This window comes from Alosa alosa, chromosome 9, assembly GCF_017589495.1.
Source record: "Alosa alosa isolate M-15738 ecotype Scorff River chromosome 9, AALO_Geno_1.1, whole genome shotgun sequence".
In the NCBI taxonomy this organism is placed as follows: domain Eukaryota; kingdom Metazoa; phylum Chordata; class Actinopteri; order Clupeiformes; family Clupeidae; genus Alosa; species Alosa alosa.
Window position 1 is genome coordinate 15,830,007 of NC_063197.1, and position 11,421 is coordinate 15,841,427.

The window sequence follows — 11,421 nt, forward strand, 5'->3', positions numbered from 1 at the left end:
GGGTTAATACATCACAGTAAAAGTGAACATGTACAGTAACCTGTAACCAGCAACTATGACACAACTTGCTGTACTCTCACTTTTTGTTGCCATTTATCTCTTGCTCATTCTTGCCCTCATTTATATACACACAGAAATGCACAGATAAAGGCACAGGAGCCAGTTGATTTTCAAAACATTTATTTGTTTTCAGGATGCAAATTGGTTCAGGGTTGAGGTCCAGGGGAGAACATGTTTCTATGTATCTGTGCATTTGTGTGCTTACGCTTGCAAAAGAGATGAAACACAAGACAAATTCAGCATGAAAAAAGGGGACTATGTGTGTACAAATGTCACATTAATACCTGAGTTAACATATGAATGTGTGTGTGTGTGTGTGTGTGTGTGTCTTTAAGCTTGTCCTCCTTTCTGTGGACACTGGATCTTGTATCCCACTTTGTAGGCTTGCAAGTAAACCCGTGCCTGATTTATCCTACAAAGGAAACATCCAATATAAGTAAGTATACAGTACATAAATAAGTACATGTTTGTTTACTACAGTGAATAAACACTATGTGCTTCAGTGGCCATCTGTGTGTGTGTGTGTATGTGAGAGAGAGAGAGAGAGAGAGAGAGAGAGAGAGAGAGCATAAACACGTTACCTATATTTGGTGCAGAGTTGCACTCCCAGGGGTCCACAGCGATCCACATAACTCTCCCTCGTTGGTTTTCGGACTCCCCGTGCCGTACTGACCACCATAGTCACCACGGGACATAAACTGATAGAGAGAGAGAGAGAGAGGAGAAAGGGAGAAGGAGAAAAAGAAATAGAGAAAAAAGATCTACTGTATGTGCTAAAGAATGTATATCTTCGTGTGCTGTTTGTAACTTTTTGAAGACCGTAAGGATGGCACGAGTAATCATGGTGGCTCCAGGTGTTTAACTTTGCAATGACAGCCCTGAGGCAGCGGGAGTATCCCATTAGTGTGCACTTACAGTTTCTCACAGCGCCCCCCGCTGGTCCCGGTGGGGCAACTACAAGTGTTGTGAGGGGAGCAGGTGCCTCCATGCTTACACGGGGGAACACAGGGGGTCATCAGCGCTGCAGACACACACACACACACACAGACAGACAAACAGACAGACACACACACACACACACACACACACAGAGACACGCACACACACACACATACCAAGACACACACACACACACACACAAACGCATTATTTGACAGGGTAATTTCAAACAAACAAATGCACCTTATAATTATTATAACATAATTTACTTTTTACTATTTATTATTCCTTCACCCAAACAGACAACCAGCCAAATAAACTCCATAAACCTACACTACAAATACTAACTTTAACTTGATGTGCATGCATAGCTACAGTACTTGCATGCAATGAGGTAAGTAATGCATGAGACAGAGTATTAGTGCCCTCTGTTGGATAGAGGGAGCCATGCATGTGAAGAGACGCAGCTCTAGCTCTCACTCTTTCTCTCTCACACACACACACACACACACACACACACACACTACACATACCATTTTCACAAAACATTCCAATGTATCCAGCTGGACATCTGCAGCGATTGACTCCCGCACACACTCCACCATTTTGACAGGCTTTAAGGCACCGAACAGGCTCTGAAAACAATACCACAGAAAAACATGAAGAGTAGCAGTGTGCATTCAGACACCACTACTGACACAGCACATCATATACAGTACCATCTGGACTAGTCCATAACAGACCAGTCCATAACAGACCAGTCCATAACACATCTGGCAGTGCTATTGACCATCAGATAAAAGAGACAAAGAAAGCCATTACTTATGTACCTGTTATCTTTGTCCCAATTACATGTCTGGATGTGTCATTGTGTGTGTACGAGTGAATGAGGTTCTGACGGTGTTTATACTGTATGTGACCAGAAGGTTTGTGTGATGAGTGAATTAGTACCTATTTGGCAGCGAGATCCCTGCCATCCTCCAGTACAGCTGCATTTATTGATGTCGACACAACGTCCCCCATTCTTACAGGGCGGAGTACACATAGCTACACACACACACGCATGTATCATACCATAGCATACATATATCATATATACTGTATACAGCACTACATTGCACAAATCTAATGCTTTACTTATATGTTGATATAAATTCGGTTGTAATACATGTTACACTTTGCTGACACAAACAGATGCAGACACACCAACACACACTTACGGGTGAGGCACTGGGGCCCCGTGTAGTCAGAGGGACACTGGCACACGTCAGGAGACACACAGCGACCTCCGTTAGCACACGGCAAAGAGCACACAGCTAGAACCAAAGACATGGAGCATCAGTAAAACACAGGACTGATCTATTACAATAAAATGATTCCTTAAAAATAAATGATTCCTTTTGGTATTTACAGTTTGAAATAAGTGGTGAATTTGAAGAACTTGAAAGTGGATTTTCTGATTATTTTAGTATTGTGTATGTGTGTTACCAGTATGGCAGCCTTGTCCAGTCCATCCCTCTGGGCAAAGACACATGTTCCAGCGCATGCAGGTGCCCCCATTAGCACAGGGTGGGGAGCACATGGCTGAAACACATTACAGGACACTTACTGACTGAGCCAGTAAACCAAAATACTATACACATATTACACACATACAGAGCCGGACAGTAACGGAGTACATTTACTTGAGTACAGTACTTGAGTACAATTTTGAGGGATCTGTACTTTACTCGAGTATCATTTTTGGGGTGTACTCATGACAAATATTGTACTCTTTACTCCACTACATTTCTATCCATAACCGTGAGTACCTGTTACTTCTTCTAAAAAAAAAGGAAAAAATAAAAATCTCGGAAACCCTCAATTTGTTGTTTTCCTCTCAAACGTGATTGGATTGTGCAGGCGCCACTGATTGGGACAGCCTATCAGCAATCACCTTCAACTGTCCGCCAAAGTCAACTCCATGGTCAGATTTAGATAAGAGACGAAACCATGGACGAAACAATGGATGAAGACGCAGCAGGTCCATCCCGGGAATGTGCCAACCTGTGGCCCCACCTCGCCAGACTATTTAAATTTTCTGAACAAGTTAATGATAGTTTTCGCTTCAAGTGTTTACGTATTTTATATACATGTATTAGAAATACTGCCCATCCCTGGCAACATTCCTTTTACATTCTCCAAGGTATTAACATTTTTCATTTCTCCATGTAGGACGTTTCTGTCCATAAATGTAACCACTGTGGCAGTAATGCAATATTTAGAAAATGTAGGCTACTCTTGTACTCTTGATACTCATTACTTTTAAAAACAAGTACTTCAGTACTTTTACTTAGGTAGACATCTGACTGTTGTACTTTTACTTGTACTTGAGTAAAATTTAGCAAAGGGTATCTGTACTTTTACTCAAGTAATGAAGCTGTGTACTCTCTCCACCTCTGCACACATACTATATTCATACTACACACATAAAAACACACATACTACACACATACATACAAACACACATACATACTACACACATACATACAAACACACATACTATACACATACTAAATACATACTACTACACAAATACAAACACACATACTATACACACAGCAAAATTTCATGTATGGTCTTTGTGTATGTTCATATTCATTTTTTACTTTGGCACTCACACACACACACACACACACAAAGTTACCTGAGCACCCAGGTCCGGGGTAGCCAGCAGGACACTCACAGGTGTCTGGGGCCACACACACACCGGAGTTCAGACATGGGGGCCCACACGTGGCTACAAATGGAGAAGAGACAGGGATTTCATATACTGGATCTCTCATTCACTTAACCAAAATATTTAAAGGCAAAAAAGGTTTTTACAAGAAAATGATACTGGTAGTCACATATCTCAATACCATTATATTTTTTTGAAGATTTCAGTTTAAATTGAAAGTCAGTTACCAAGGAAGTTTTCCTTAACCTTTCAGTGCACAGTGGTAAAGTTCATTGAACTACCAGCATTGTCTTTTTTTAAGTTTTTACGTCTCACTCAGTGCCTCTTGGCTTTCTCATGACAAACATTCTGCCTGTAATTTAGAGAAGGTGATTGGTTAAGATGGGTTCATGGGTGTGGTTGGTTGCCGCTGACACTCACGCTGGCATTTGTTTGATTGGTCGGTGCGTTGCTGGTATCCTTCCCTGCATGAGCAGTTAAAACCACCAGGGAGATTCACACACACCTGCTCACAGCCTCCTCCATACAGAGCACACTCATCTACATCTGTAAACAAAAACACACACACACACTTTTCAAACTTTTCAAGCACACACACACACACTGCCAAAAAACACAGATATAATATAAACACTTTACGCACACAAACACACTGCCGAACACAAATTCTACTGTAGACTGTAGTCTATTTAAATCTACAATAACGTATATACTTCTGATCTTAACAGACACAAACCATAAATAATCTTCCAATAAAACATTTCCTACATAGGAATGATCATCCTACCCACCATTCTACAAAGCATATAGAGTCATACTGGTACCTCGACAAGTCCTCCCATTAGACTCCAATTCCCATCCTGCTTTGCATCTACATTGAACATGCCCCTCAGGCCCCGTTGAGCAGAAATGGTCGCATCCCCCATTTCTTAGTGCGCAGGATGACACATCTGCATGCAAACACACACACAAATATAAATGTAATATGTTATCAAAAATTATAGTAGTCTTCATGGGTAACTTGGAATATTTTCATCAACATGCCCCAACATCATATTGACACAGACATGCACTATTTCTACAAAGCAGTCGCAAAATACAACAACACTGAGGTTTGATGCATGATGTTGGCAATACATACACTCATTGCACATATGCACATATGCACACACACACACACACACACACACACACGTACTGACGCAGGTGGAGTTGTCTCGGCCAAGCAGCAAAGGGGTGGGGCAGTGGCAGGTGTATCCACCAGGTGAGTTTTTGCACTCATGAGAGCAGCCAGCATTCTCCAGCTCACACTCGTCAATATCTGCAATACACACACACACACACACACATACACACACACACACACACTCAGACACGTACACACACACACACACACAAACATACATACATTTAATATCTTTAACAGCACTACAGTAATATGTTGTGAAAACATAATCGTACGGCATACATTAGAACAAGGATGGAACTATAAATGTAATTGTTGGTGTTGGTACGGCGTTGACCCCTCCACTGACCCACACAGCTGTGTCTATCGATGTGGATTTGGTATCCTTTGTGGCAAGAGCAGGAGAAGGAGCCCAGTGTGTTGGTGCAGGTCTGATCACACACATTGATCTGAGCACACTCATCCACATCTGGAGAGAGAGGAAAGATGATCAAGTGTGTGTGTATGTGTGTATTTTTGTCACTAACTGTGTGACTACATGGAGTCAGTTCAGTTTGTGTGTGTGTGTGTGTGTGGATATTTACCAGTACAGTTGTGCAGATTTTCAGTCAGTATGTGACCATCATTGCAGCTGCAACTGTAAGATCCCAGCTGGTTGGTGCAGATATGTTCACATCCACCGTTGTGAAGGGTGCACTCATCAACATCTAATCCCCCACACCAACAACAACAAACAACAACAATCAACAAATGTGTATGATGACAAACAGTACCCATTCCTCTCTCCCACACACACACACACAAACTAAGTTTACCGAAGCAAGAGTGTCCATCTCCAACGTAACCTTGGTGACACTGACAGAAGTAAGAACCAATAACGTTTCCACAGCGAGCGTTTACATCACACCCATGGTCACCCGACAAACACTCATTGACATCTGTAGAGAAAGAGTGAGGAGGAAAGGAGAACTGAGTGTGTAGATATGTTCTGATAACTCTAGTTTGGGAAATGTGCTTATTTGCTGTCTAACCCAGAGTTAGATAAGAAGATACCCTTCCCTTCTCTGTGCGTACAATAACCCAGTCTAAAAACATTAGCCTAGCTTAGCATAATTCACTGAAAGCATGTTAGACCAGTTAGCCTATTTTTAGCTATAGGTTAACTGGCAGGTCACAAATCTGTCACAGCAAATGTCATACACTGCTACTACTCATGATGATTTTCTGTGTACTGGTGAAACACTGTCTTGTCACCATTCTACAACCAACAGATTGTTGAAAGCACTTAATATGCATAATAGCCCAATATAATGTTGTGTAATATATAATCTACTAGTCTCTTCTTCTGTTTGTGTATGGTCACTAAGGCCTGTGGCATTGTGGTGTGTCTGCTCTTATATTAACATGTACATCATACTGTCCTTAACTACTTCACTCATTGTATACAGTTTTATTTATGAGTCACGTCTTATGATTGTGTGTGGATGGAAGATTATGGCTGTGTGTTTCTATGAGAGCATTGTTTGCTTCTATACCTTCGCAGTGTGTTCCGTTGCCTCGGTAACCCCGCTGGCACACGCACTTGTAGCTCCCCAGAGTGTTCTGACACACACCCTCGCCAGCACACACACCCGGGATCTCACTGCACTCGTCCGCATCTACACGGAGGAGGGGGTGTGAAAAGATGGATAAAAATAGAGTGTGAGGAGGAGAGAATGAAAAAAGAAAGAAAGAAAATTAGGGAAAGGACAACCATCCACTGACTGATGTCCAGTCTCATAAATACATATTCTTGTACAGGAGGACAAACACCAGATACCACAAATGCAGTAGCCAAGCAAGCAAGCAAGCTAATCTTCACATGAACAGAGGCATAGCAATTCCCAAGGAAAATGTAATCAAATGTATACAATGTGCTTTAGTTAAGAGTGTGAAGGGAACCGTTTACCTGTGCACACTTTGTAGTCTGGACAGTAGCCACCTGAGGGACAGAGATGTTCAGCCTGAAGCAAGTGGGTTAATGCAAGCAAGCTCTGATCCGCAGACAAATGGATGCACACACACACACACACTCACTCACTCACACTCACACTCACTCACACACACACACACACACACACACACACACAGGCAAATATGACGGTAGACCACAACCCTCAAAGAAATATATCTTGCAGGTTGCAGCATGTTAACATGTAAGCATGTAAGCAAGCTTTAGTGGACCGAACCAAACATGCATTTATTTCACACACACACCAAAAACTCACCAATGCAAGCAGAGGAGTCCTCTTTAAAGCCAGCCACACAATCACACCTGTAACTTCCCTCTGTGTTGACACACACATTTCCAAACTCCCTCCGACAGCGCTCCTCAAAGCTGCACTCATCAACATCTGACACACACACACACACACACACATAAAAAAGGGTGATGGGGGGCAAGATTACAGGACAAGTATTACAGATTAAAGGATATCCAAGGAGATAACTTAACAGCAATTCATTTTCAGTCAGACTATTTCAAAGAGCACAGATACCTATTTGAAAACAAAGAGGGAAGATCCTTTCAAGTAGGATTATAAACAAACACAAAGCCTTTTTTTCAGTTTAATTGATCTGGTGCTGAACTTTTAATTTTGAAACTTGCTCCTCTTTCATTTAACCTACATCATGTGTGTGTGTGTGTGTATGTGCGTGTATGTTTGTGTGTGTGTGTGTGTGTGTGTGTTCTCAATTTCAGCACACACACATGGATGTGGGGACTGACCGACACAGGCCTTTCCGTTCAAGGCCAGCACGTATCCCTCTGGACAGGCGCAGGAGAACGAGCCCAGTGTGTTCTTACAGGTGGCGCCACCCCCACAGGCCTGGAGCCCTGTTATTGCAGCTAGCGCACACTCATCTATGTCTGCATGCGAATGCATGCACAAAACACACACACACACACACATCATATATATATATATATATATATATATATATATATATAGAATATAGAGTATGTATACTTAATACTTATACTATATGTACTAAATCACATATTTCAACCTGAGCATGCAACCGTAATAATAGTAAGTACAAAGACATCTGACCAGCAACCACGCACAAAATAATGATTATGACAGGAACACATGTGCAATAAACAAACACAGAGACATTCTCTCACCCTGGCATCCTCCTGGGCCCTTCAGGAAACCACGGAAACAGTGGCAGAGGTAGGAACCTGGCGTGTTTGTGCAATTGGCATGGGAACCACAAGGATCAGGTTCCATCCCACTCCCATCCCAGGTTCCATCACACTCATCCACATCTAACAGCAAGACAGAGACAACCCTATAATTATGTTTTGACTGTATATGCCAGAGAGAGAAGGGAGGGGTGGGTTGTGTGGGTGTTTGAGTGTATAAGTATAAGTATATATACTTTTTTGATCCTGTGAGGGAAATTTGGTCTCTGCATTTATCCCAATCGGTGAATTAGTGAAACACAAACAGCACACAGTGAACACACAGTGAGGTGAAGCACACACTAATCCCGGCGCAGTGAGCTGCCTGCTACAACGGCGGCGCTCAGGGAGCAGTGAGGGGTTAGGTGCCTTGCTCAAGGGCACTTCAGCCGCGGCCCACTGGTCGGGGCTCGAACCTGCAACCCTCCGGTTACAAGTCCAGAGTGCTAACCAGTGGGCCACGGCTGCCCAAAGTGTGTGTAATACTGTGCATGTGCTCGTGTGCGTGTGTGTATGTGTGTGTGTGTTTCAGCTGGATTCATTGGAGCGTTTTGTGAGAATGGCGTGTGTGTGTGTGTGTGTGCGTGGTGTGTAAATCTACCGTGACATTCTCCTGTCTTTTTTAGGGTGAAGCCTTCTGGACAGGAGCAGTTCCCATCCTCCCCTCTCACCTGGTTGCCTGGGCAACTAATGGCAGCAGTGGAGTGGGGTGGGGTTGTGGGTGAGGGAGCTACAGAGAAAGAGAGAGAGAGAAAACTTTACATGTGGCTATAATGTGGCTGGTGAGGTTGTAATCAATTCAGTGATTCACTCACATGTTGTCAAGTCTTGCTTGGTTTCACTCAGATTGGACACTGCATTGTCAATCTATAAATTGAAAAAGTAGTCCAGTCTTACACACAGAAAGTTAAAGTATGCACACACATTTAAACAAATACGTAGAGTATATGAAAACACATCATGTAGATTCATATCTTGGTAGTTCAATGTAGTGTGCAGAGAATGAAACCTTTAAAATCTCACCTCACTCTTGGTGATGGTGGTGGGAGTGTGCTTCAGAATTTCATTCTCATTTTGAGAAGACACGACCACAGTCATGAAAATCAGTTGAAGTAGACACACAAACACAGTGTCCATATCTATCTGTAACATGAAACACAGACAACAATGCGCGCGCACACACACACACACACACACACACACAAACACACGCACACACAACATACACACAGAGTGATGTACAATTTAACATGCATCCAGCTAAAAGGTTCTGCGGGCCCTGTCCAACTGCAGGTTCCTGAAATCACCCATCACGTAGTATTGCATACACTCACTCAATATCTTACTGCTATCACAACCTGTTCAGTTCTCAAAAACAGTATTTTACTGACACTCAGAAAATTCCTAGAGAGCAGTTGTAGTTTGTGAAAGTAGCCCTATGCATGCCAATGGTTGCCGTGTGAAGGGTGGGAGCAGGCCTGTGCATTTATGGACCCCCAGGCCACAGAAGTCTAGCAGGTCAGAACATGATGGTTGAAGGCACACAAAGGATCAAAGGGTCAAAGATTTGCATGCAGACAGATGAAAGACAATGGGGAGGTTTACATGTACCTGATACACCCACCAAAAACTGTTAGAGTAAATACATTATGTTCATAGACAAAGACACATAACCACAACAAGCATTCCGTTAAGCATTCAGTTCCTTACAGGGAGAGACAGAGTGAATGAGAGAGTGAGCTCTAGAGAGAGAAGAAGCAATGTTCTCACCTGATAGATCACCACGACTGCACTCTGTCAGCGCGAAACCGCTCTGCTCTGGAGTCGGGGGTAGGCTGAGCCCCTGTAATCCACATCCTGTTGTGGAATTTCCACTTCCCATTCCCACATTCCCATATTCCCGGAAGAGGTGCATTAAAGCTACAAGTCCGTTATCTTCAAAGAGAACCTCAGACCCGCGCAGGACAACTTCAAGGCAGATCTCATACTCCAGAGTAGAAAAACTCTGAAGACATGGAAAGCAGCCTGGATGGTCACGGAGCTATCGATTTACTGATAGAAACTCATAGAAACGTCACACTAGGCTACTTCACGGGAATGTAAGGTTTCTTTACTTGCCTGTTGTGTAAAGCCTTGCCGGTCACCACTCAGAGAGTTGTTAGTGGTGGTCAGCATCACAAAACGTCTGTGCTACTATGACATGACAGAGAGAATGAATACATCCATGGACTGTTGTGTTGCTGGACTGGACTGTTGTTGGCTAAACAGATGCGATACGATAAAGCGCTACAATAGCCTTAAAAAAGGTGATGTGATCATCATGATGTGGGCAACGATAGGCCTACGATATTATTGCAATTCTTCATAATATTTTATGATAGGCCGACAGCAAGTATTATTATTTTGATTTATTTCCTCCATATAGGCAAAAACTAAAAAGAAAAGGCTTTGAAACATAGGCCTATGGTAGCCTATTGTGGACGCAATTAGATGTACCAAAATAAGATCATAATATTAATAAATGAAAGTTGTGATAGTTAACACCCTTGTATTTATATAATATCACAAGGATAAATATGCAAGAAAGAAAAAAAACATCAATAGCCTACTTTCTCCTACCTATATTAAACAATAGGCCTATTTTCAGCTTTCTTTTGTTTTAGCCTACTCCTGAGGGAGAGTTCTAAAGTGGTTCAGTCAATTCATGGAATGAAATTAATTTGTAAGCTTTGCTTAAATATGTCTGTTGAAGGAATTACATATTACTGCAGCAGCATGATTATCCACATGTTTCTCATAGGCAGCCGCAGTATACTATCACTAATATTTTCTGTTAAACTGATTCAGTAACTGTGCCCTTTTCCTTATTGTTACATACTTTATGTGGAAGTAGGTTTTCTAGGAGTAAAGTCTGGGCATGTGTGCTTCACCTGTAGCCTCCACTGTGATCTCATGAGCCTGTACCTTTTGCGTCACTTTCAGCTGAAAGTCACACCCGAGGTGAAGTTAGTTTGATATTTAATATTTGGATATTGGACAGATATTCTTTTTTTTTTTTTTTGCGGCTGGTTTCACCCCGTGTTTGCAGACAATGTACAAACAGATGACCTGTCTACTTGCTCCCAGTCGACCTACACTGTGTCTGATGAGTCCCATATAGAATAACTATTCTGCATTGGTTTGGAGTCACTAGGTCACATGGTTTGGGAGGTATTGAAAAAAGGAGACCGTTTCTTATAGGAAATAATGTATTTTCTTTAAAAATATTAGTATAAAATACAGTGTGCATAC

The 11,421-nt window shown here is 42.3% G+C and overlaps 1 protein-coding gene across 2 annotated transcripts; it reads right to left on the reverse strand.

Annotated features, from left to right (window-relative positions):
- Nucleotides 1-163: 163 nt before the first annotated feature.
- si:ch211-221n20.8 (neurogenic locus notch homolog protein 1) lies at nt 164-10,296 on the reverse strand. Of its 2 annotated transcripts, none has more exons than XM_048252702.1 (23): nt 9,901-10,296; nt 9,154-9,269; nt 8,946-8,997; nt 8,732-8,860; nt 8,071-8,214; nt 7,672-7,812; nt 7,172-7,297; nt 6,853-6,885; nt 6,440-6,562; nt 5,720-5,842; nt 5,489-5,611; nt 5,254-5,373; nt 4,917-5,039; nt 4,543-4,668; nt 4,139-4,264; nt 3,686-3,778; nt 2,488-2,583; nt 2,220-2,315; nt 1,951-2,046; nt 1,533-1,634; nt 976-1,081; nt 642-758; nt 164-472 (listed from the first exon to the last, which is right to left on the reverse strand). In XM_048252702.1, exons 1-23 carry the CDS (start codon nt 10,043-10,045, stop codon nt 391-393), a joined length of 2,538 nt encoding a protein of 845 aa, XP_048108659.1. In that variant the 5' UTR covers nt 10,046-10,296; the 3' UTR covers nt 164-390. The 2 variants fall into 2 exon arrangements, with proteins under 2 accessions (XP_048108659.1, XP_048108661.1); XM_048252704.1 differs by having other exon boundaries at nt 9,154-9,273; nt 9,901-10,038.
- Nucleotides 10,297-11,421: the final 1,125 nt, after the last annotated feature.

Excerpts from the sequence above, each read along its gene's own strand:
- si:ch211-221n20.8 (XM_048252702.1), bottom strand. The coding sequence starts at position 10,045 with ATGCACCTCTTCCGGGAATATGGGAATGTGGGAATGGGAAGTGGAAAT. Across the intron at positions 2,047-2,219 it reads GGGGCCCCAGTGCCTCACCC|CTATGTGTACTCCGCCCTGT; the intron begins GTAAGTGTGTGT and ends GTGTGTGTGTAG. Across the intron at positions 1,082-1,532 it reads TGGAATGTTTTGTGAAAATG|CGCTGATGACCCCCTGTGTT; the intron begins GTATGTGTAGTG and ends GTGTGTCTGCAG.